Source organism: Brassica napus, chromosome A1 (assembly GCF_020379485.1).
Source record: "Brassica napus cultivar Da-Ae chromosome A1, Da-Ae, whole genome shotgun sequence".
NCBI lineage: Eukaryota > Viridiplantae > Streptophyta > Magnoliopsida > Brassicales > Brassicaceae > Brassica > Brassica napus.
Window position 1 is genome coordinate 1577136 of NC_063434.1, and position 24465 is coordinate 1601600.

General features: G+C 40.3%; 6 protein-coding genes across 11 annotated transcripts; 2 read left to right on the forward strand and 4 right to left on the reverse strand.

Annotated features, from left to right (window-relative positions):
* Positions 1–1497: 1497 nt before the first annotated feature.
* On the reverse strand, positions 1498–4316 carry LOC106345468 (plant intracellular Ras-group-related LRR protein 4). 2 transcript variants are annotated; one of them, XM_013784702.3, is made up of 3 exons: positions 3568–4316; positions 1854–2932; positions 1498–1773 (listed from the first exon to the last, which is right to left on the reverse strand). In XM_013784702.3, the coding sequence occupies exons 1-2, from the start codon at positions 4130–4132 to the stop codon at positions 1875–1877; spliced, it is 1623 nt and encodes a 540-aa protein (XP_013640156.2). In that variant the 5' UTR covers positions 4133–4316; the 3' UTR covers positions 1498–1773; positions 1854–1874. The 2 variants fall into 2 exon arrangements, with proteins under 2 accessions (XP_013640156.2, XP_048634615.1); XM_048778658.1 differs by having other exon boundaries at positions 3556–4316.
* A 2278-nt stretch (positions 4317–6594) lies between these two features.
* On the reverse strand, positions 6595–8813 carry LOC106345293 (ankyrin repeat domain-containing protein 2A-like). Of its 3 annotated transcripts, none has more exons than XM_013784546.3 (9): positions 8649–8813; positions 8454–8511; positions 8211–8338; positions 7916–8137; positions 7688–7836; positions 7428–7596; positions 7226–7318; positions 7007–7146; positions 6595–6915 (listed from the first exon to the last, which is right to left on the reverse strand). In XM_013784546.3, the coding sequence occupies exons 2-9, from the start codon at positions 8491–8493 to the stop codon at positions 6816–6818; spliced, it is 1041 nt and encodes a 346-aa protein (XP_013640000.2). In that variant the 5' UTR covers positions 8494–8511; positions 8649–8813; the 3' UTR covers positions 6595–6815. The 3 variants fall into 3 exon arrangements, with proteins under 3 accessions (XP_013640000.2, XP_013640056.2, XP_048634637.1); XM_013784602.3 differs by having other exon boundaries at positions 8604–8798; XM_048778680.1 differs by having other exon boundaries at positions 8629–8754.
* A 170-nt stretch (positions 8814–8983) lies between these two features.
* Positions 8984–12863, forward strand: LOC106455035 (chloride channel protein CLC-e-like). 2 transcript variants are annotated; one of them, XM_013784454.3, is made up of 6 exons: positions 8984–9690; positions 9778–9978; positions 10681–11144; positions 11248–11769; positions 11859–12061; positions 12423–12863. In XM_013784454.3, exons 1-6 carry the CDS (start codon positions 9033–9035, stop codon positions 12472–12474), a joined length of 2100 nt encoding a protein of 699 aa, XP_013639908.2. In that variant the 5' UTR covers positions 8984–9032; the 3' UTR covers positions 12475–12863. The 2 variants fall into 2 exon arrangements, with proteins under 2 accessions (XP_013639908.2, XP_013639855.2); XM_013784401.3 differs by having other exon boundaries at positions 8990–9690; positions 11856–12061.
* A 178-nt stretch (positions 12864–13041) lies between these two features.
* LOC106454936 (tetraketide alpha-pyrone reductase 1) lies at positions 13042–20872 on the forward strand. The gene is made up of 8 exons (XM_048778683.1): positions 13042–13168; positions 13239–13408; positions 13487–13675; positions 13941–14103; positions 14179–14371; positions 14460–14514; positions 20309–20431; positions 20684–20872. Exons 2-7 carry the CDS (start codon positions 13316–13318, stop codon positions 20405–20407), a joined length of 792 nt encoding a protein of 263 aa, XP_048634640.1. The 5' UTR covers positions 13042–13168; positions 13239–13315; the 3' UTR covers positions 20408–20431; positions 20684–20872.
* Positions 20412–22516, reverse strand: LOC106354195 (putative F-box/LRR-repeat protein At3g18150). Its single transcript, XM_048778707.1, has 3 exons — positions 21364–22516; positions 20921–21094; positions 20412–20809 (listed from the first exon to the last, which is right to left on the reverse strand). Exons 1-3 carry the CDS (start codon positions 22258–22260, stop codon positions 20558–20560), a joined length of 1323 nt encoding a protein of 440 aa, XP_048634664.1. The 5' UTR covers positions 22261–22516; the 3' UTR covers positions 20412–20557.
* A 511-nt stretch (positions 22517–23027) lies between these two features.
* Positions 23028–24399, reverse strand: LOC125608358 (AP-1 complex subunit sigma-2-like). Of its 2 annotated transcripts, none has more exons than XM_048778690.1 (6): positions 24292–24399; positions 23879–23965; positions 23603–23803; positions 23499–23534; positions 23326–23412; positions 23028–23235 (listed from the first exon to the last, which is right to left on the reverse strand). In XM_048778690.1, the coding sequence occupies exons 1-6, from the start codon at positions 24292–24294 to the stop codon at positions 23167–23169; spliced, it is 483 nt and encodes a 160-aa protein (XP_048634647.1). In that variant the 5' UTR covers positions 24295–24399; the 3' UTR covers positions 23028–23166. The 2 variants fall into 2 exon arrangements, with proteins under 2 accessions (XP_048634647.1, XP_048634642.1); XM_048778685.1 differs by lacking the exon at positions 24292–24399 and adding an exon at positions 24094–24240.
* Between the last annotated feature and the right edge of the window lie 66 nt (positions 24400–24465).

Here is a 24465-nt window from a genome sequence, read left to right on the forward strand (position 1 = left end):
AGTTCGAGAAACAGAGGAAACGAACGATCTTCAACAAGCACAGCTCACTGAAGAAGAAGACGAATAACAGACGCAACGAAGACGGAGATCGCAATGATGAGTGAGACGAGGCAATCAAGAACAGCGACAATCGCGGGATCGAAGAAGATACTCATGATCAATCGCGGAATCAAAGAAGGATAAAGTGGAGCGGAAGCAATGATGAGACGAAGCGGAATCAATGGAGATCAAAAAGTCTCTGATACCATATTAGATGTGATGAAGGTGATGAATCGAGAGAGAAGATAGTTTGTTATGAAAGTGTAAAAATGTATTATTCAGCTCTAACTATCACTGTACACTTACAATCATATATATATACAGCTGGTTAAGCAAAAGGAAACTTAAACCAACTTAAACCAGATTCTAATAACCGGTTATAACTTTAATAGGGTTAAACAGAAAGAAAAAGAGGTGAGGCCAACCTAAAGATACACTAGTTTCAAAAATAAACAATAGAAAATAAGAAAGACATGCTTCAATAATATACGCCCATTTCCAGCTCAATAAGTTTGGTATGGGCCGGATGTTCTTATAACATTTGAGAGATCAATGATGAACAAAGCTTTGCTTCATTCATTAGTTCACATGTATAATAACCCATACGATAACACAAATAAAAGAAAGAAAGACCATGTCTCGTGAAGATTACAAACCGACAAACCAACCACGTTCATAGAAGTTGCATTAAATACAAAAGGGCCTATTATTACTACACCAATTTTCTCTCTAGACAAAACCATGTTCATAGCAAGCTCACGATGTCATGTCTCTCCACTTAGCATCAAAAACTACCACATCACATCTCTATCCACACACATATAATTGCATTTCTCTACGTGTGAGTGTCTTCTTTTTAAGTTTCAAACTAAACTAAAAAAAAAAAGTGGTAAGAGCTAAAAAAAAACCCTCACAATATACAAGTGGCCTAGTTCAGTTATGGTTCGGGACGGGCTCCGCGGTTCAGTCCTAACAAGGGAAAGCAAGAACAGATGCATGGAGAGACATGAACCAAACAATACTGTGCACACTGATCCATGTCAACAGAAGAATGAAAGAATAAAAGAATGAATAGTGAAACATATACAGTACTTGGAAGTTGCAATGCCCCTCTCTCTCTCTCTTTGCATTTTCGTGTGAAAATAGCTGGATTATCTGCTTGGGCTGTCAACAGCATTACCTGAAAAATAGGGAAAAACAAATCAGGTGTTTTGCTATTATTTGTTGCTTTGTTCCTTTCATGTGGCAATACCACAATGTGATTACGATCCAAGACCGAAGAAAGATATTGTGGTTTTTTTTTTGAAATCAAATATTGTGGTTTCTAAATGATGAAGAAAGGCTGTGCTCATTCATTGGTTCACATGTGACCTGGATAATGACATGGTAATAACTCACATGAAAGAAAGAAAGACAATGTCTCGTGACGATTACACATTGACAAAAAAAACGATAGACTGGCACACAAAGATGGTTTGATTCTGTTTTGGACCGGCTCTACAGTTCAGTCATAACTCATAACCATGAAAAGCAAGAACAGATAATGTGGTGAGACATGAATGAAACAATGATGCGCACAATAACACATGTGAACACTAGTAAAGAAACATAACATACAAAACAAAGAATGAATAATGAAACAAAGCTTCCTCTCTCTCTCTCCCTCTTTGCATATTGTCTTGTGAAGCTAGCTGGATCTGTCTGCCACTTGTCAAATAGTATTAACAGAATTACCTGAAAAAAAGAGAGGGAAAAAATAAATCATTTTTTTTTAATTTGTACACAGAGAGTGAATCTATGTGAAGTGTTGTTACCTGAAAACTGGTCAGCAGTGTTTAAACAATCTCCATGTTGCTTTGTTTTTTCTTGTTGGACTTGGAGAAGAAACACATCTGCACCCAGCTCTTCTTCGGCTTAACCACTAGAGACTTCGCGTTCCTCTGCTCCACAAGATCATTCAAGTACTGAACAACAGCCTGAGGACCCTTCTCAGCTACCTCCCTCGGAGGAACTTGCAACGGATTCTCCTGAGCACGAAACACACGCAGCTTCGTAAGCATCCTAAACGACTCCGGAAGCACACGGATCTGGTTATTGCTTATATCAAGCTCCTCAAGCATCTCAAGGTTCCCTATCGACCTCGGCAGCGAGACCATATCAGCGAAGTTGTTCCCGACATTCAGCTTCACAAGCGCCGTGGCGAAACACAAGCTCTCGGGAACAGACTCGAGCTCGTTGAAACTCACGTCCAGCTCTTTGAGGCTAGACAAAGAAGACATCGTCGTAGGTAACTGCCTGATGTTGTTGTAACGAACGGACAAGATCTCGAGAGTAGTGATCTTCCCGATCGCTTCGGGGAGAGCCTTGAGCTTGTTGTAATCCGCGCGTAGCTCGGTAAGAGAAGAGCATCCACCGATGGAGTAAGGTATCTCCTCGATGTCGTTCGTCTCGACGTCGAGCTTCTTTAGGCTCGCGAGCGAGCCGATGGACTCGGGGAGAACCGGGAGGTTGTTGCAGCTCAAGTTAAGATCCTCGAGCTGCAACAACCTGCTGAAGGAAGAAGGGAGAGACGATAGCTGGTTGCCGCTGAGGTTGAGGCTAACCAGGTTGATCAGCTCTCCGATTGACTCGGGGAGGTGAGTGATTCTGTTGGAACGCAGATCGAGGTTTGTTAAGGAAGAGAGTCCTCCTATGGTGTTTGGTAATACCACGATGTGGTTTTCAGACAAGTCGAGGGAGGTTAGAGTTGATAACTTGCCGATAGAATCTGGAAGCCACTCGACTTGTTCGGATAGTTTGTTTTGTAGGTTCAGCTCTTTGGTAGCTTTCTTGGATGATACTTCAATTAAACTAGCAAGCTTTATCAAACTCAGCTTATCTCCATCATTGCCGCCTAGACATAACACAAAATGATTCAAACCACAGTTACTAAAACATATGGTTCTACAAATTGGTCCTATCCATAAAGATTTTCTTAAAATCCGACTCAAATTAGTTTAAACCATTCTTTAAATCGATTTAATTAATCTAAATCTGCTAAATTAATCAATAAAATTCAAAAATCTATCTAATTTTCTCCATCATTGCCTAGACATAAACAAAACAATTCAAATTACAGTTACTAAAACATATGGTTCTAGAAACTGGCAACTTGGTCCTGTCCATAAAGATTTTCTTAAAATCCTATTCAAATTGGTTTAAACCGTTTAATTTGTCTAAATTTTATAAATTAATCAATAATATCACTACAAATCCACAAATTTATCCAAAATTTTTGCCTTCTATATCTAATTTTGATAATTTATCACAATAGTTTTATAATTAAACTAAAAACTAAAATAAATTAATAATTTGTTAACCTCTAACGTCCTGAATAACCATTTCTAAAACATAACTCGTGTTGCTCAATCTATAGTTCACACACTTTCCATATCTAGAAAAATTCAAAGTTTGACTAACCAATCTACAGAGATTAACTTAACCAGAGTTAAAGAGAGGAAGATTAGTTTAACTCACCGGCGAATTTTCCGGCGGTAAGTGTTGAATCCACAACCTGTGGCGCTCGAGGAGCTACGAAACCATCATCGTACAGAGAAGGCTTCGCTTTACTCACGAAGCTATCGTCTCTCGAAACCATCTCCTTGGGCCGAGCAGGCGTCTTCTCGTTCAAATACAAGCTCGACGGCGGCGTCGTCGGAACTCGCGGAGGCCGAGACGGAGGAGCAGAGCCGTTAGAAGAAGAAATGCAATCGGAAGCTCTTTGAATAAAATCGTCGAAGAGAGAGTGAACGGTTTCCAGATCGAGAAGCTTAACGGCTTCTCTTATCTGTTCTTTGCTTTTAAACTGGACGAGACCTTTCTTCATCTCTTGCAGTATCGCGAACAGCTCGCCGGGAACGTCGGAGGGTTTCCTCTGGCTGGCAATGGCTTCTCGCCACGCTTGGTCTTCCTTCTCCACGTTCTGGATAAGAGAGGTAGCGGCTTCGACCTCGTCGAGACCTGGTCTCGGCGGTAGAGATCTGTGGAGTCTCATGATTTCTTCGACCACTTGCTCCGTCGTGTCCAGACGCTTATCCAGCTGCAACGGATTCATTATTATTATCTCCAATGTTTTTGTGAGAGGAAAGGAGAAAGAGAAAGAAAGAGAGAGAGAGAGAGAGTTTATGTAGAAACACAGAGGAGGAGGTTCTTGTTTCGACTCATAAAGACAGCTGTTTCCATCACTGTTTATGTCTTTTTTTTTTTTCTTCTCTTTGTTCTAGTTCCTTCCTTTCCTCAGTCCATCTTCTTCTGTTTATAATTGTTACCAAGGAAGTATAATTTTTTCCTAAATGTTTACTTGATTAACAAAATCATTAGAGGATATTTTTCTTATGTGTTTTTAAATAAATGCGACGGGAATAACGTGAACCGTGGGATGGTGACTTATTGCTTATCTGGTGGATTTTGTATATATCACGTTATTCCCATTTTCTCCCTATATACACACAATTTCATCTCGTATTCTCCACGTATTTTGTATTGGAAAGTATCAAACTCATTTCGAAAAAGAGCATTATCTGCACTAGATATCGCGGAGATCAATGCCTGTTTCCATTTTTCATGTCTCCAAAAAGAGTAAATTCTTCATTACCGTTAGATATTACTCCACTAAGCATATGACTGACTACTTGGAAGTTGGGAATGATATGGGGATCATCAAAGATAACCAAATAGGCCCATTCTGTCCGTATGAAGGATAAGCATTAAATAACTCACTGTACTCCATTATTGCTCTTGTTTTCGTAAGTACTATACATAGTCTTGTGTTTTTTGTAAGAAAACATGATTAACTAAACTAAATTATTTTCTAAACATGTGAACTAAAAAATTATTTATATATACTATAGAAAAATAAATAAATTAACATGAACGAACAGAAAATTAAAAGAAATTGCGAAGAAATAAAACAACAATGAACCAAAACTAAAGGTAAATGTAAAAGTGGAGAGGCGAAAAAAAAGAAGGTGAAAGAGAAGAACGCCATGTGTGAGGTGGGACACGTGTCGGTGGTAAGGTCGCTGATGTGTTGTCCTTTAACCTGGATCCAGCTGTCACGTTCACAGTCCCCACTTAGAGCGAATACGCAGTTGCATATACGAGACTGGTGATTGTATGATGATCCTCATTATCTGCTAAACTATTTGGAATTATGTCTAAATCTATTTTAATATTAAGAAACACACAATTATTGATGGAATAAACCCATAGATTACCTGTATAAAACTACTTGTAAGCAATTAGTTTAGTGTGGCAAGCCTCAAGCAGTTAGGATATATATAAAGAATTCTACATTCAGATAGCAGAACTTTCTTTATATGCGAGAATGTGTTTTAGTATTGCAAGTTGTGTTATATTTTAATACGAAGAAAAGAACGTTGTGTTACATTTCCTGGTAATGTCAGAATTTATAGCATAGTAAAGCGTTGCGGTTAAACTATGCGAACATGACGAAATCTTGGTCGGAATTATAACAACGCTAAAGAACCTATACACAACATAATGTTTTATTTGTTTCACAAACTAACAAATGATACTACAAGAAACCCTCCTAGAAAGGAAACACTTTTACAAAAACATAGAAACGTGAAGAAAATCTAACGGCCGTAATCGACCCACGACCTTTTTTATCTTTTGCTTTTGTAAGTTGAAGATTCAGCTTTCAGCCAATGCTAAGGAAATTATTAAGATATTACTCGATTCAATATTTTTTTTTTCTTTCAAACTAGCTGTCTGTCTGTTCGTTCTTTTAAAAATTATATATTGCAAAACTACTACTAAAACGTTGATTGAAATGTATATTTAATGTTATACTTGAAAAGATGCTTGAATTCTGTTTAAGAAGTTCATCTTTGATTTTTATTCGTATACTTTGTATTGAAAAAGTCAAAACACAAAATCAAAAAGATAAACGGCCGACACAAGAAGATAAACTGCCGAAGATTTTGTTTGTTTCTGAAAGCTATAAAGTAGAGAGATTTAATTCAACTATTCGAGTCATAGTTTTAAAATCTTCGGCTATACTTATAATCTTTGATGTAAGCATTTAATATTTTTTACATTTATCGTCACTTTCATCTCACAATGATAAAGTTTGACGAATCTTTTTATATCCTCTTCTGAATAAACTTCGTAGGAGATTCTCTTTTGGTGGTCGCACACATTGCTTTACTTTAGAGTAACGACGTCATCTGTTCTAAACACCCTTCACACTTCACATCTCTCGCTGACATCACATAAAAATTTTCAAAGCATCACCTCCTCTTGTGCTGTGCCCATAAATTCAAAAGCTTCTCGAAGCTGTGATGCGTACCTTCGACTGGCTCGGCTTCAAGATCAGACAGGTCTATTGTCTCAATAGGTTTCTAGAAACACATTTTTTTGTATTATAAGACGAACGCAATATATGAATTTGCATTAATAAGTAGTGTTCTACAAATCATTTTTCACTGAATGTATATGAACGTAAATGCATCATCTGCGAAGAAAATCTAGAGGACTTTGATTACCAAACCATAAATGAAAACATCGATTGCTCTTTCTTTCTTTCTTTATTGACTTCTAATGAAATTCAAAAACACCATAAGAGACAAATTTAGAACGAGAGAGACAAATAAAAACACAGATAAATAAGATAAGGGAGTATACAAAAGCTTGTGAAATTGGTTCAAGTCACAACACAAAGACAAATCCTTCAAAGACAGCATCATCTTAAGACCTTCCTTTGGACCCAAGCTTCAAAGGAAAGCATCCTTCTCGAGCAGCTTCACCACCTCGAGCTGGTTGTTGAGCTTGGCCACATCGATGGGCGTCTTCTCGTCTAGGTTTTGCAGAGTCCTGCAACCACACACACGTACACAGAAAAGCGTCATATAAAGAAGTCTTCAATGAAGTCGTTTTTCTATAAGTGTTGTGTTGGAAGGCTTACACTGCTGCACCATTCTCCAGGAGAAGGCTAACACACTCTTTCCTCCCGTATCCAGCAGCGTAATGCAGAGGTGTGTTCTTGTTCTTGTCAACCGCGTTAACACTTGCTCCAGCATCGATAAGAACTTGAGCACATTTCAACTGTGGCAAAGGGATCAATAGGTTCAATCTCGATTCAAATCCATAGTCAAGCATAGAAGTAATCGAATGACTTGCATACCTCGCCGTATCCACAAGCAAAATGCAACGCTGTCCTTCCTTCAGAGTCTTCTTCATCTTTGTTACCACCAGCTTCCAAAGCGGTTTTCAACCCCTAAATGAATTAAAAACGTTAATGAACAATAGACTTTAATCCTCAAGCAACACATTAGTGATAAATTCCCAAATGGTCAAGCATACGAACGTTTAGGAAGCAGACTAACCTCAACATCACCAAGACTAGCAGTTTGATGAACAATAGACTCTTCCTCTTCTTCACCTTCTTCTTCAGCTACCTCGGGTTCAACAGAAGCAGCCTGGTCTGGCAAGCCCCCAACAGGCATACCCATTGCTTCACCAAGCTTTTTCAGCACATCTTTATCATTCCAGTACCTAATTCAAAAAAAAAAAAAAATTCATCCACAATAAGCAAAAACAAGCTTTACAATTTTTGTAAGAACCAAACAGTTTTGGTATCACTGACTTCATCATGGCAGAAGGACCACCAGCATCAATCTCATCAAGTATAGGCTTCAACTCCGGATCTTCTTTCATCCTCGCCATACGCTCAGTAAAATGCTCCGCAGTTTCAGGGTTTGAGAAAGCATCCAAAAAGGGAGACATTTGTGGATCCTGGAAGCAAATAAAAAAAAAGATTAATTCAAAACTCATGCCTCAAAATAACCAAAGTAAAGTTCATATTGTTATTCACCTTCACTAAGGCGTTACCAAGTCGCTCAGCCATGGTCTGAAACTCTGGGTTATGCATAACCTGCTGCATCGTGCTCACATACTGCTGTGGATCAATGTTAGGGAAGCCTGCTGCTCCTCCTCCCTCAGCTGCGTTTGGGATGGAGCTCTGAAGCTGCTCAGCTAATTTGTTAAAGGCAGGATCTTTAGCTATCTGCTCAGCCAATTCTCTGATGCTTGGATCCTGTAAACAAAAAAACACATCAGTAGAAAGCTCCAAAGAAGATAAAACTAGGAGAGAAAGAAAGGGCACTTACGTTGAGGATACTAGCCATGTTAGAGAAATCAAAAGCATTGAAATTCATAGCAGGGTTAGCTGCTGAAGGTGAGCTCCCTGAGGCTCCTCCTGATTCCGGTTTAGGACTCTTTGTTTCGGTTTTCTCATCTACAGTTAAAAAGAGAGACACTTTTCTCTTAAAACTAGAAGATAAGCAATAATACTAACAAAAACAACCACCAAATCTGACTAGAGATTAATACAACTCGAGATCAAATATTACCTGAAGGTGGCGGCGGATTTTTATCTGGATTTGAAGCCATTAAATCAAACTTTAAACCCTATAACATATAAAGACAATAGATTTAGATTAGAGACAAGGCATGCAATATATAAATAGTTGGAGAAGAAGATGAAGAGACGGAGGCAAGACCAATCAAAGAGACGCGAGTAAAAACCAGAAGAAGAAGAGATTAACCCGAGAAGACAACGTTGTGGTGGCAAGACGAAAACTACAGATAATCAATTTTTTTTTTCATTTTAAATAAAATAATATTTTATACTGTCAGCTGTAATGGATTGGATTGGGAAGAAGACGAGACACAACAGCCACTGGTTTTTATTGAAACATGAACCTAAATGATTTTTTTCTTATTTAAATAAAATATAACGTAGGCCCAAATGGTGTATTCTACTTGGGCCCAGCCTTCTTCACAACCACGGGTATCGAGTTGTAAAATTCAATTAAACCGATACGAACCGGAATTAATAAGCTGACTTGTATGGAGGAGGCTGAGCCACGTCAGATTGATGATCCGTTAAGATCCGTTAATGGTGTCACTTCTCGGAAGCAGTCCCGTTCATGGCAGCAGCCACGCCTGCACTCTGTGCTGCTCTCCGATCTCCCTTCTCTCCCCGGAGATTCTCTCCGATCCGCAGAACCAACGTTCCTTCGCACTTCAATCTCCTCCCTTCCCCCCGATCCGTCGCCACCGGCGGTAGAATTTTCCCGCGTTCTCCGGCGACGAAGCAGCAGGTTGTTGAGGATGGTGCTGGATTCGATGAACCGCCGTCGCAGGAGCTCGCGATAGTCTCGGCGTGTTTAGTCGGAGTCCTCACGGGCATAAGCGTGGTTCTCTTCAACAACTGCGTCCACCTGCTCCGAGACTTCTCGTGGGACGGGATCCCCGATCGCGGAGCCTCGTGGCTCAGAGACGCGCCGATCGGATCCGTCTGGCTGCGCGTCATCCTCGTCCCGACTCTCGGCGGTTTGTTAGTCAGCGTCCTTAACAACCTCCGAGAAGCAGCTGAAGATTCCGATACCGCAGTACTGCTGCGTCCTTTCCTCAAGGCGGTTGCGGCGTGTGTGACGCTCGGCACCGGAAACTCGCTGGGGCCTGAAGGTCCCAGCGTTGAGATCGGAGCGTCGATCGCGAGAGGTGTTAACTCTGTGTTTAATAAGAGTCCTCAGACTGGGCTCTCGCTGCTTGCAGCTGGCTCAGCTTCTGGAATCTCTTCTGGTTTGTTCATGACGGATAATTATATACTTTATTTTATTTTATTTTATTTTATTTGATAAGCAGATAACTATATACTTTATTTTGCAGGGTTCAATGCGGCTGTTGCTGGATGCTTCTTTGCAGTTGAATCTGTTTTGTGGCCTTCGTCGAGTGATTCGTCTACTTCACTTCCAAACTCTACTTCGATGGTTATTCTTAGTGCTGTTATTGCTTCTGTTGTTTCTGAAATTGGTTTGGGATCTGAGCCTGCGTTTAAGGTTCCTGACTATGACTTCCGCTCTCCTGGAGGTACTGTACATCACCATTCTTATGCTTTCATCTAGGCATGGGACTTTTAACCGAACCGAACCAAAATTTCGGTTAGTTCGGTGAGAAGTTCGGTTTGATTCAGCAAGTTTATAAAAAAACTTCGGTTTTCGGTAATTGGTTAGTTCGGGTTTTCAAAAGAATTTTTTTTTTAAAACCAAATTTCGAACTGAACTATTAACCAAAATTTCGAACCGAAGTCACCGAAATTTCCCGAATTTAATCGACTTTACCTAAATTTTAACCGAAATATAATCAAAACCAGAAACTTTGGTTAGTTTTGGTAAAAAAATTAAAAACCGAACTACTCGAATACCAAACCAAACTTTTTTACGGTCCAATTCGGCTAGTTTTGGTAATCGGTTAGTTCGATTTTCCAAAAAAAAATGTAACCAAATTTCTAACCGAACTACCGAGTTACCAAAATTTCCAACCGAAGTAACCGAACTAACTAAAATTATCAAATTTAACCAAGTTTACCCAAATTTTAACCGAATCGAAACATCTTCGGTTAGTTTCTATAAAAAAAATTCCGAACTACCTGAATACAGAACCGAGCGGTTCGATTCAGTGAGATTTTAGTCGAACCAAACTCTTCGAATTACTCGAACTACCCAAACCTGCATGCCTACATCATTCTCCTTTTATGCAAGACAGAATGAGAACTGTTTTACTGATTTGCAGAACTTCCACTCTATCTTTTACTGGGCGCTCTCTGTGGCTTAGTCTCGTTGGCGTTATCTCGATGCACATCATCCATGACCTCTGCTGTTGACACTCTCAACAAGGACGCCGGGATACCAAAGTCTGTATTTCCTGTAATGGGTGGCTTAACCGTTGGTATCATAGCTTTAGTATACCCTGAAGTCTTATACTGGGGTTTTGAGAACGTTGATATTCTGTTGGAGTCTCGGCCCTTTGTGAAGGGACTTTCAGCTGATCTTTTACTTCAGCTGGTAGCGGTCAAGATAGCTGCAACCGCGTTGTGTCGAGCTTCTGGACTGGTGGGAGGATACTATGCTCCTTCTCTGTTTATCGGTGGGGCGGCAGGAATGGCCTATGGGAAGTTTATTGGCATTGCCTTGGCTCAGAACCCTGGGATTCATCTCTCTATCCTCGAAGTGGCTTCTCCACAAGCTTATGGTCTGGTACTGTTCTTACATGGTCAATGTTTTTTCAGAGTCTCTTGTTTTTTTTTTGCCTTGGCCTCATTGCTGATGATTCTGTTCGTCTGATTGTTTTGTTGTACAGGTTGGAATGGCTGCTACACTTGCGGGAGTTTGTCAAGTTCCTCTTACATCGGTACTACTGCTATTTGAACTTACACAGGACTATCGTATAGTGTTACCCCTACTGGGAGCTGTGGGCATGTCGTCATGGATTACATCTGGACAATCAAAGAGACAAGAAACAAGAGAGACAAAAGAAACTAGGAAAAGAAACAAACAAGAGGCTATACAGTCTCTGACTACATCTGATGATGGATCGTCAACGAATAACCTTTGTGAAGTTGAAAGTTCTCTTTGTGTAGATGATTCAAGCATCCAAGCTGAGGAGCTTCCAAGGAGTATCTTCGTTTCAGAAGCCATGCGAACAAGATTCGCCACAGTTATGATGAGCACTTCTCTGGAAGAAGCAGTAACTCGTATGCTGATAGAGAAACAATCCTGTGCGCTGATTGTTGATCCTGACAATATCTATCTCGGGCTACTTACACTTTCAGACATTCTGGAATTCAGCAAATCAAGAAAAGAAGGAAACAAAGAACCTAAGGTATGAATTAGAATAGTCACTTCTGAAATAACTGCATCTATCTTTATGTAACCTGATCAAATAATTGAACCACTGCTTTGGTTTAGGAGATTTTTGTAAGTGAAATATGTTCGATGAGCGGAGGATGTATGGTGCCGTGGACTGTGACACCTGATATGGATCTTCTTGCTGCCCAAACAATCATGAACAAGCATGAAATATCTCATGTTCCAGTCGTTTCAGGCGGCAGTGATTCTCGCAGAATACACCCTGTTGGGGTCCTAGATAAAGAATGTATCAATGTAACACGCAGGTACGCCTAACACCTATATTCCCTCAGTTTAATTTCTTCATGTGGAAGTTTTTCATAACTTCTCCCATTTCACCAAGTCTTCGAGACTTCCTATAACTTGAGCTGCCAAGTACTAACCACTGAGAGAAATTTTACTTGCAACTTTTTGAAAACAACAGTTTTGCAGCTTCTTGTTCTTCTTAGAACAGTCAACTATATCTAGAGTTAATACCAAAAGATGTTTGGCCTAGTAAACAAGTTTCCTTAATTCATTGAAATATTTGTTCTGTTTATTTCTTCTTTTGCCTTTGTGTAGATGTTGCCACTGGAAATGGTTACTGTTTTTTTTTTCTAAACAATTTTCTCTCGTTTGATCTGGCAGAGCTCTAGCAACCAGAATGTTCCTCGACGGAGTCAATTCTCTGCACTCGTAAACCGGCTTGCTTGTAGCGCTTTTCTTGAGCTGACCAGAATATATTTCAATCTTTTTCTTCTGCGAGGGTCGGAGCCATTTTTTGTTCCTTGTATTAAGAGATTTGGTGGGAGAATAGAGTTGGCTAGTGCAGCATGGATAGAAGTTCGTCTTCTCCATCTGTTGGTTGAAGCTCCGAATGTCCCGCTTAAGGTGCTGAGCAATCCAAGCAAGGAAGGGTACTCAGAGAATCTTCTACTATTGTACAGAATGTCATGTGATTGGTTACACTATTTTGTCTTATTATGTACAGATTGACACTGTACCTTTCTCAAATTTTGTATGTTTTGTAAATTGCTACTTGGCTTACATCACACTGAGAAAGGTTTTTACTAATTCATGTTATGACAATGACAACAATTTTTTTGTTCTCAAGAGAAAACCATTTTAAAAGAAAAATCAATAAGCAACTCACATGAGTTGAATGATCTACCTAATCTGTACTTACTTACCTTCAGCATGGTGGATACACATGTTATATAAACTATTCGGGTGTGATACCATCGTTACCAGCCAGTAAAATGGATAAACCAAAAGGAAAAGTTTGTGTGACTGGAGCTTCAGGCTTCTTAGCTTCTTGGGCTTCTTAGCTTCTTGGCTTGTTAAGAGGCTTCTCCTTGAGGGATATGAAGTTATCGGAACAGTCAGAGATCCAGGTTTCTCTTTCCATCTTTTGGTTGCCTTGAAAAGCTAGCCAAAGTGAGACTCAATTTACTGTTGTGACAGGAAATGAGAAGAAGCTTGCGCACCTTCGGAAGTTGGAAGGGGCAAAGGAGAGACTAAGGTTGGTGAAGGCAGATCTAATGGAAGATGGAAGTTTTGATAAAGCCATAATGGGATGCCAAGGAGTTTTCCATACTGCTTCTCCTGTTTTTAAGCCTTCCTCTAATCCTGAGGCATGATCCCCACTACATAATCTTTGTGTATTCATTTTATAGATATTCTTTTAACACTTATTTCTTGTGATATGATAGGAGGAGATTTTGAAACCAGCTATAGAGGGCACACTGAATGTACTGAGATCATGCATGAAGAATCAGTCTTTGAAGCGTGTGGTCCTCACCTCTTCCTCCTCAACAGTCAGGATCAGAGATGATTTTGATCCCAATATCCCTCTTGACGAATCTGTTTGGACCTCTGTTGAACTCTGCAACCGTTTTCAGGTTTGTATAGCAATCTCTATAAACAAAAAAAAACGAAGATCATTAAGGCCGGATCTGAGATTTCGGAGGCTCGAAATTTTTTTTAAGAAACTTAGTAATTCTTTTTTTTTTTAATATAATTTAGAGGATTGTCTATGTAAAAACGGCCTTCAAAAAGGGAGGGGGGGATGTTTTACTGGACTGTGGTCAGATCGGGTCATGGAGATCACCATTTCTTAATCATATTAACTAACAGTTTGTGTAAATGCATTGCATGTAAAATAAGGTCTGGTATGCATTGTCAAAAACATTAGCGGAGCAAGCTGCATGGAAATTCTGTGAAGAAAATGGTATTGACCTCGTCACTGTTCTACCATCCTTCCTCGTTGGACCCAGCCTGCCTCCTGATCTGTGTTCTACAGCATCTGATGTCCTCGGATTGCTGAAAGGTAGAAAACATCTATCAGAATAGCTCCATTGTACTTTGTTGCAAAATGCTTATAACTTGTTGCATAACACAACAGGAGAAACAGAGAAGTTTCAATGGCATGGACAGATGGGGTACGTTCATATCGATGACGTGGCAAGCACCCACATACTCGTTTTCGAACACGAAGCAGCCGGGGGCAGATATATTTGCAGCTCTAACGTTGTCAGTCTAGAGGAACTGGTGTCCTTCCTCTCCGCACGTTACCCATCACTCCCTATCCCCAAGAGGTTTGACACTCATCTCGTAACCTTTTTATTACTTGAAATTAGAAAAACATCTAGACCATGAAATAATCTTCTCTTTGAAACCATTCAGATTTGAGAAGCTAAACAGGCTGCATTACGACTTTGACACATCGAAGATAAAGAGCCTCGGTGTAACGGCCCGGTTCATGGCCCACAAATTATCATAAAAGATTGGGCTTCTCTACGGCCCATTTGACAAAAACCTAGGGTTCCCTTCACCCTTTCCTATAAAAAGAGATGCAGCCCCTTCTTTTCTCTCATTTCTGAAACTTGAGCGAAGCTCTGCAGAGATTTAGAGAGACTAGGAAACCCTAGCCGTCAAGCTTCTCTTTTCCTTTTCTCTCTTCTTCTCTCATGCCTCTCTTTCTCTTTCTCTCTCCGTGATCTCTCTTCTCTCTCCTTGCCGCGAGCCCCCCAAGAGCAAGCCGAGCCGCCAGTGGTGGTGGTGGTGGACGTCCAAGGGGTGGTGGGGTGATCGTCCGAGTGTGGTGATGGTGGTGGCTGTGTGGTGTTGTGGTGGTGACCAGATCTCGTCTCTCTCTTGTTTACTTGTTCCAGATCTGTTCAGATCTCCTCCCTCTTGTCTCTTGTTCCCAGATCCGGATCCAGATCTAGGCTAAGGTGGAGTGTTTCGAACCCAACCTGCTTTCATTGTTCTGTATACTCCTATATGTTGGGGTTAGGTTTGATTAGACCCTGTTTGGGAGTTAGGTTGATAGTACATGGTATTGCTAGGATGATAGATGAATGGATCATGATGCATAAGAACCCTCATATTGATAAATGGGACTTGATGAACTGAATTGAATTGTTGTGGTAATGGCTGTTTGGTAGTTGATACTTGTATGTTTGGTTGTGTTGTCCCATGTGTGGTTGTGATTGAAGTTAGGATGCTAGAGAGAAATAAATGCTAGGATGATAGATGAGCAATGATTATAAAAGTTATTGAAGTAGAACTTGAATGCGATGTGTATTGTGTGACACCGATAACGGGTGGCGTCTAGTGATTGAGTCCAAGTACAAGTAGGAATGAAAAGGGAAGTAATTGGGAATGGGAAGGGTTAGGTGAAAACGATAAGGAAGTGAAAGGATAAGTAAAAGGATGAAAGAATGTTGTTAAGGTTAAGCATGGGTGGGAAAGCATATAGAGAGTCTAAGGAAAGTAGGTGGGGTAAGTGGTCCACGCTAGGTATCCATAGGAGATGTGGCGAATCCACATGAATATGGAAGCACCCATAGGAGATGTGGCCAATCCACATGAATATGGGGTAGAAGCCTAGTGGGGGGCTACCCACTGAGGAAAAGAGGAAAAGAGGAAAAGAGGAAAAGATGAAAAGGATATGCATTGTAGGGTTTTAGCTCATGGTCGGGTACAGGAAGTTAAAGAAGTCATAGGATCGAGTCGGACTGGTAAGATGAGTCGGTTAAGTCTAGGGATGGCGTGTGTGGCAATGAGTGAGATCATTGTATTGATTGATTACTAGGTTGTTAGAAATGAATGGAAGTGTGTGTGGAAATTACAGATGGTGATAGGAAATGATAAAATGCATTAACTGATTGTAGTGGCTAGTCAGTCCTAGTTCCCGCATAGAGTAGTATAGAGTGTCATGCGGGCAGGCTGGTCTAGAGTCACTTCACTGAGTAACTTGTTGCTCACCCCCTCCATTTCCATTTTTCCCTGTGCGCAGGACTGTAAGTAGAAGTATATGGATGTGGGTGTGACGGTATTTCAAAGAAGGTTATGCGCTCGTCTCTCGGAACCAGTAACGGGACCCGTAGGATTGTCTAAATGAGTAGACACGTGTCCATAACGCCCCTTCGATAACCCCGGTCGGACGCCGGGGGATCGGGCTGTTACAATTGGTATCAGAGCGGGATAAGATCCCTTAGTTCTGTCCTAAGGGATCAGCATTTCCGACGTTTAAAAAAAAAACTTGTTTTCATTAAAAAGAAAAGAGTTTGTGAAAGTTTTGATTCTCCTAAAAGATCTGAAAACGATTTCAAAACCACCCACTATATTTATACTTCTAGTATGGTTCTGATCGGATGTCTACTTGAAAGATGTCTTCGACAATCAGTAACGACCAGAGAGACATGTATGTAAGAGAATACAATAAGGATGTAATCCCCCGAGGAGATTTGTTGGGCACCCTCTAAGGGAGAAAGAACTGATTCACCGCTTCCTGAAGGAAATGAAAACGATTTGAAGAATAGTTGTGACGTGCAAGATTACTGGGATCATGAGCTAATCAAGATTACGTGCAGAGTTATAGTTTTGGTTGTAAGAAGATCATAGGCTAACCAAGCATCACATACTCAGAGCCAAGGGGAACTTGCGACTTCGCCATTACCACAAGGCGGTTTCGTTGTGACAAGAACGGAAGTGCGAGAAGAACCACACTAGGATATAATGGATGGGAGCATACTACTAGTACAACCAGTAGGACTATGATAGGAGGTTCGTTCATCAAGGAAAACATGGTCAGACCGAAGGACTCAAGGATGAGGATATGTTCGGTGCGGAGTAGCTAAACACCAAGTCAGGACCTGCTGGGGTTGGAGTTTGGAATGATATGAAGTGACAGAATTTTGGGATGCGTATTTAGAGGTGTACCAGTGTTCGGGGATGTTGCAGTATGTTAGGGATAGCATCGGGGCTTAGCGAGAATCTATACGGAGGTCAAAGATTAATGAATAGGAAGAGAGCTAGGAAAGCAGACCGTGACCAAGCACATGGAGTTAATGTATTGTATTGGCATGTACTCATAATCCTCGATAGGAGAGGAGAGTAGTCCGTAATGGAATAAAGATTAGGATATGGATATAAGCTATCTTGATGTTGTAAGCTTAAGAGTTAAGTGTAAAGGAGAATGATTTGTATTTGGAAGTGAAAACTCTAAGTATTGGATACCATTGCTGCAGTCGCCGGGTATGCAAACGCTTTTGAGCATTTTTTTTAAGGACCCATGGAACTGAAATAGTGCATACACCATAGAGCGGAAATACAGAACATTGTCTAGTCAAAGGAACCATATTGGTTAGCACCATATAGTTCGTTGAGTTGTTGGAACCTACAGCAAGTAGCTTTGGAGTTCACTAAGAGCGATTTGACATTACGGTATTGCCAGATTCTGATATCAAAGAAAAACATCCAGGAGACAACATTATGAGTTGGTAATGGACATTACCAATTGTAGAAGTGTGTCTTTAGATCAACTGATGCGCAACATGTTCATGTGAAGTGGATGTACGATGCCGCAAGCGTATTAAGATAAGCACGCGATAGTGATGATCGAAGACACAATATTCTATTCCACCGAAGAGTGTGACGGTATTTGGGAGTAGCTTGTTAAGTTTCATGAGATGAAGTGCTCGCTAAGTTAATCAACGGAGATGTGGTTGGGTACCACGCAACGGTGAAGGAAGAGACCATGGGACAAGTTATTGGTCGCAATGGGCATTATAGTGGGCAGCAGACATATTTATCAGAATTCGAAGAGGAACTGCCATGGGTAAAGATAAAGAGGGTTTTAATGGAGCTTTGCAGTCGAGATTTGTTAGTTGAGAACAGTGGGGTGTAAGGCCGTATATGATTGATGCAAGAGTTGTATGTGTCAAATGGAAATGGAACATGATAACAATATATTTTTGTTGTTGGGTCGCCAAGGATATCGCAATCAACCTATGTGGTGTACATGTGTGTTGAGCTTAGAGAGGAAGTAGGTTAATGGAGCTGATATTAGTTGAATCCATGCAAGACATTAGCTACGAGTCGAGCAAATGGATATCCCCTATGAGAATTGTATGAACAACCATGTTGAATCCCTTATGTTGGACCAAAGTGGGGGAGATCAGAATCTCGAGCCTGAGATGATCTAGGAAACCGCTTAGCAGATATAATTGTTGATGATGAGCTGCTTTATGAAAGGATAGAAGAGGTACATGACCATTAGAGAATTACGTCGACAAGAGTGGTGGTGATATGGAAATGCATATGAGATGAAAGCAATCTAGGGATGAGAACGCGGTTGGAGAATCGATGGGGATTTAAGAAGACGTTGGATCTCTGTGAGGAATATGGAACCTGGCCTGTTGCATGAACCATTAGATTTCAAAGGACGAGTTGTTACCCATTTGGGTTTGGGATGTTAAGTTGGATTACCGACACACAGAATTCGGGGACGAATTCCATTCAAGTGGGGGAGAATTGTAACGGCCCGGTTCATGGCCCACAAATTATCATAAAAGATTGGGCTTCTCTACGGCCCATTTGACAAAAACCTAGGGTTCCCTTCACCCTTTCCTATAAAAAGAGATGCAGCCCCTTCTTTTCTCTCATTTCTGAAACTTGAGCGAAGCTCTGCAGAGATTTAGAGAGACTAGGAAACCCTAGCCGTCAAGCTTCTCTTTTCCTTTTCTCTCTTCTTCTCTCATGCCTCTCTTTCTCTTTCTCTCTCCGTGATCTCTCTTCTCTCTCCTTGCCGCGAGCCCCCCAAGAGCAAGCCGAGCCGCCAGTGGTGGTGGTGGTGGACGTCCAAGGGGTGGTGGGGTGATCGTCCGAGTGTGGTGATGGTGGTGGCTGTGTGGTGTTGTGGTGGTGACCAGATCTCGTCTCTCTCTTGTTTACTTGTTCCAGATCTGTTCAGATCTCCTCCCTCTTGTCTCTTGTTCCCAGATCCGGATCCAGATCTAGGCTAAGGTGGAGTGTTTCGAACCCAACCTGCTTTCATTGTTCTGTATACTCCTATATGTTGGGGTTAGGTTTGATTAGACCCTGTTTGGGAGTTAGGTTGATAGTACATGGTATTGCTAGGATGATAGATGAATGGATCATGATGCATAAGAACCCTCATATTGATAAATGGGACTTGATGAACTGAATTGAATTGTTGTGGTAATGGCTGTTTGGTAGTTGATACTTGTATGTTTGGTTGTGTTGTCCCATGTGTGGTTGTGATTGAAGTTAGGATGCTAGAGAGAAATAAATGCTAGGATGATAGATGAGCAATGATTATAAAAGTTATTGAAGTAGAACTTGAATGCGATGTGTATTGTGTGACACCGATAACGGGTGGCGTCTAGTGATTGAGTCCAAGTACAAGTAGGAATGAAAAGGGAAGTAATTGGGAATGGGAAGGGTTAGGTGAAAACGATAAGGAAGTGAAAGGATAAGTAAAAGGATGAAAGAATGTTGTTAAGGTTAAGCATGGGTGGGAAAGCATATAGAGAGTCTAAGGAAAGTAGGTGGGGTAAGTGGTCCACGCTAGGTATCCATAGGAGATGTGGCGAATCCACATGAATATGGAAGCACCCATAGGAGATGTGGCCAATCCACATGAATATGGGGTAGAAGCCTAGTGGGGGGCTACCCACTGAGGAAAAGAGGAAAAGAGGAAAAGATGAAAAGGATATGCATTGTAGGGTTTTAGCTCATGGTCGGGTACAGGAAGTTAAAGAAGTCATAGGATCGAGTCGGACTGGTAAGATGAGTCGGTTAAGTCTAGGGATGGCGTGTGTGGCAATGAGTGAGATCATTGTATTGATTGATTACTAGGTTGTTAGAAATGAATGGAAGTGTGTGTGGAAATTACAGATGGTGATAGGAAATGATAAAATGCATTAACTGATTGTAGTGGCTAGTCAGTCCTAGTTCCCGCATAGAGTAGTATAGAGTGTCATGCGGGCAGGCTGGTCTAGAGTCACTTCACTGAGTAACTTGTTGCTCACCCCCTCCATTTCCATTTTTCCCTGTGCGCAGGACTGTAAGTAGAAGTATATGGATGTGGGTGTGACGGTATTTCAAAGAAGGTTATGCGCTCGTCTCTCGGGACCAGTAACGGGACCCGTAGGGTTGTCTAAATGAGTAGACACGTGTCCATAACGCCCCTTCGATAACCCCGGTCGGACCGGGCTGTTACACTCGGGCTCAAGTTCAAGTCCCTTGAAGAGATGTTCGATGACTGCATTGCCTCTTTTGTAGAGAAAGGCTATTTATCTCATGTCGTTACATCACAATAAATATCAATAAAAGTGTAGACAAAGGTAAAGAAGAATGATCTTATAAAAATTAATGTCGAGAAACAAAAGTCAGGAGGATTTTATAATCCTAACTGATCCAAAATAAATAAATAAAAGTTCATCTTTAAACGAGGTTCAACGTAACAATAATCAATAAGAGTCAAAACTAATGGAGACTTTGTCGTTGCGAGAAAGTGTTCCAATAATCTTTCTAAACATACGGTAACGATGGTCCAATACTAAGAACATCTTGTCTAAAGTCTTTGTGTTTTTAAGCACAAGTTCCACGAACAAAGGCAGGTGCTTTGACTTTACATCCCAATGGACCGCATCTTTTGGTCTCCGACGCAACTGCGCCTTATTGAAGGCTTGGAATGCCAAGTAGTGGTCAAGACGCTTTGCCTGTAAAACAAGAAAAATATAAGAAAAACATATGGTTCTTGGATTCAGTTGATAGTTAGAACATCAAAATAATATAAATTAAAAGAGGTTTATGGTAAGATAGATATATACCAGTTTGATGTCGCAATGGATTGTGTGCACTGTTAGCTTCTTTAAATCATCTGAGTTTTGTAACACCCTTCTTATGCCAGGAATAATATAATGAAAGATCCTTGTCTTAAGTGTCAATGCTTTGACCTTGAACATTGGAAAAGGAACACCACGAAGCTGGGCAACAGATAAAACCTAACACAAAGAATCATTGATCAGAAACTTTATAAGAAAACCAAAGCCTATTGCAAACTAATGAATCCATGCATCAACAAAAAGTTTATGAAAGCAAATTAATCCAAGGCATTAGAGACAGGGCCGGATTTAGACACATAAATTTTTGAAGTTTTTTTGTATAGACTTTTAAATTATGAAAAAAAAAAAATTTTACTCAAATTCTTAAGAAATATTTCAAACCCCCGACCTGATTAGAGAATAAACAAAAATTGGGCCAAAACGTATACCTGAAGAAGGTTTCCTCCAAAAGTAAGTTTCTCAACATGCTGTAGCTTTTCTAGCATATCCATCACCGCGGGTTGAAGCAAACGAGCATTGTAGGATAGTTCATTCGTGCAAATGTTGACATTAGCTTCGGTTAAAGACGAGACATCAACTAAACTACTTGGGAACTGAGAGTATCTCAAATAGAGATAATGTATATGTGGTGCGTTGATATCTTTTGGCCCCGTAGCCGAACTGCTGCGCTCTACAACTAATGTTCTCAAACGCAGTGATCTGCTAAGATCAAGATTACTTAGTTCATCGCAATGATTGAATGTTAAGCACTCGAGAACGGGACAGCCAGATAGAATCTTAGCCATAGATTCATCAGAGACACCACATTTAACCAAGGACAGGTTCTTGAGAGAAGTCCACGACACTGAGCATTTGGGAGACGTATCACAGTGCTTTAAGGTAAGTTGCTTGAGAGAGGAGCTAACGTATAAGAACTCAGGAAAACTATACTTGTCAACCCAGAGAGACAAGAACATATTCTCCACGTTCCGGGACATGGCAAACTTGATCCACCTGTCGATATGGGGAACATCGTCCTTCTCGTTGATATCGAGAAGAAAATGCATCATCTTGGGAGCAGTGTACAGAGTCAGGGTTTGGTTAATGCAAGCAGCGTTGAGGGTAGGAGAGCTCTTGAAGGAGAGGGATGGTGTGTCACACCATACATGCCTCCATCGTTTTGACAAGAGCGACGTTGTGATGGCGTATTTGGTTGGAATAAAGGTGAGAATATGTTGGAGAATCACATCAGGTAGACCGCTGATTGTGTCTACTACCACACCATCACCACCGTGGCAGTGGCGGCTACGGATTCTTCTCGCGGCGGTGGCGCTCACGTCCGCCATATTAAACTTGCGATTCTCTTAGGTTTACTATGTTTATTACAAAACGGCTTTTAAAACAAGCATCTACGGCAAAAAAAAAGAAACAAACCGAATCGAAATACCCGAAACCGAGCCGGTCTGAAATAAATATTCAAATGGTTCCTATATTTTTATATATGAAATAACTGAACCGAACGAATACCGAATATATAAAAAATATTAATTATATACACATATAATATAATTAAATATATATTTATAATTTATAATATATTAAAAGTATTCGGAAATATTTGAAAAAACTAAATTATTACAAAGTATTCAAACTAGTTGAAAGTATCCGTATATTTTTATACGATATATATTTTTAGATGTCTAAAATATCCAAAATTTTATCTAAATCATCATTATTTGATATTTTACTCAAAATACCTAATATTTAACCCGAATTATCCAAACTACCCAAAATAACCAAATGATAACCGAATGTTTTCCGGATATTTTCAGTTACTATACTATTCGAACCAAACCGAACTTGAAACTATCCAAACCAAACAAAAAATGAGAATAAATTGATCCTCTATCTCTCTGACCGAACTATCCGATACCGAGGCCTACACGCATCCTATTGGCTCTTGCCTACAATTACTAGGCCCAAAATACTACGCATCTTATAAAACACGCATCCCATTGGCTCTTGCAGAAAATTATTAGGCCCAAAACACTACGCATCTTATAAAACAAACTCTCTTCTTTTTTTGTTAATTTTTTTATAAAAAAAAAATTAATCGATCAAAAACATATTCTAGTTCTTCAGTCATTAGGGAGATTAAAAAAAAAAGATTGTCAAAACATTTAACATAGCAGCCAGGAGGGAGCGCAGGAAACATGTTTGAACCGCACATAGAACTAGATGAAAGACACTATTTAACTAGCTTGAGCGATGATGTAGCTAATGGAACCGGCCTCCTCTTTTGCAGCTTCCACCATTTCATCCTTCAACGATCCAAAACAGACATTTGTCAAGATAAATCCTATATAAAATTTCATGTCTCAATGTTTAAGAAAAAAAAAATTAAGGTTAACCTGAGCAGAGATAATCCTGGCAACTGTTTTCTTGCTTGACTCTTGGATCTCACCCGCAATCAAAAGCTCATCCAATATGTAATACGCCTTAAAAAAAGCACCAGAAAGTGTCAGCAAAAAAAAAACTAAGTGTTGAATTAATGTCAAGAGTGTTTGTAGTAATGGTATGTTACCTTGTGGAAGTTAAAAATCAAATCGAGCTCACACACCTGAAAAGATCAACGAGATAAGAAGTGGAAGTATGTTCCATGTAGGTGTGGTTAACTAACTGACTCACACTTCCGAAATAGCGGTCGAGGATCTCAACGTAGTGATGAATGATCTCAAGGACTTCCAACTCGTTATCCTCCGCATCAATACACATACAGAAGTAGAGACTCGCGTATCTTTTGTAGACAACTTTGTAACCTCTCCACTCAACAAAGTTGCAGAGCTTGGGACCTCGGTTCAGAATAACTCCACTGAGCTCACGTATAACCTACACAAAACATCATGTTCCCAATGTTTAAAGATTTTAAAAAAGTGCGTAATAAAAGCTCAGTACTTTTCAGACCTTAGATCTTTCCTTCTGCGTATAAGGCGAGTACCATTTGGTGAGCCTGACTTTTCCTTGGCGGCTAACAAGAAGCACAAAATGTATCTGCAATACACACAAAGGTTTCACCTTTTATTATTCATTTTTCACTCAGACGCTTTTCACACATAAAGGTCGCACATTTATCGAATTTTCAGGCTTATGCAAATGTTGTTAAGGAGGATCGAGCATACAGAACCAAACCCAGAAGCTAAGCATGAATGTTCTGATAAAAGGTAGCAACTTTGTATCTCTAAAGAATCAATTAAACTACGATGCATTCTCAGATTCAAAGAAGGAACACACAAAGACATCAGACGATCCATCGGATCAAAGCTAATTAAACGATTCGAAGAACAAAAGTGATTGTCGGAATGTGCAGAGATCTTTACCATGATTTCGTAGGATGACAGCGAAAGACAAAAGTCTTCTTCAGAGAAGAGAAAAACAAATGTTTTCGAACAGGTTGAGTGCTATGGGGGTATAATTGTCATTTAACGTTGTTCTTAGTGGAATATGCATTTCGGGTCGGATCCATGCTATAGGCGATCCGACTCTTGATGTAT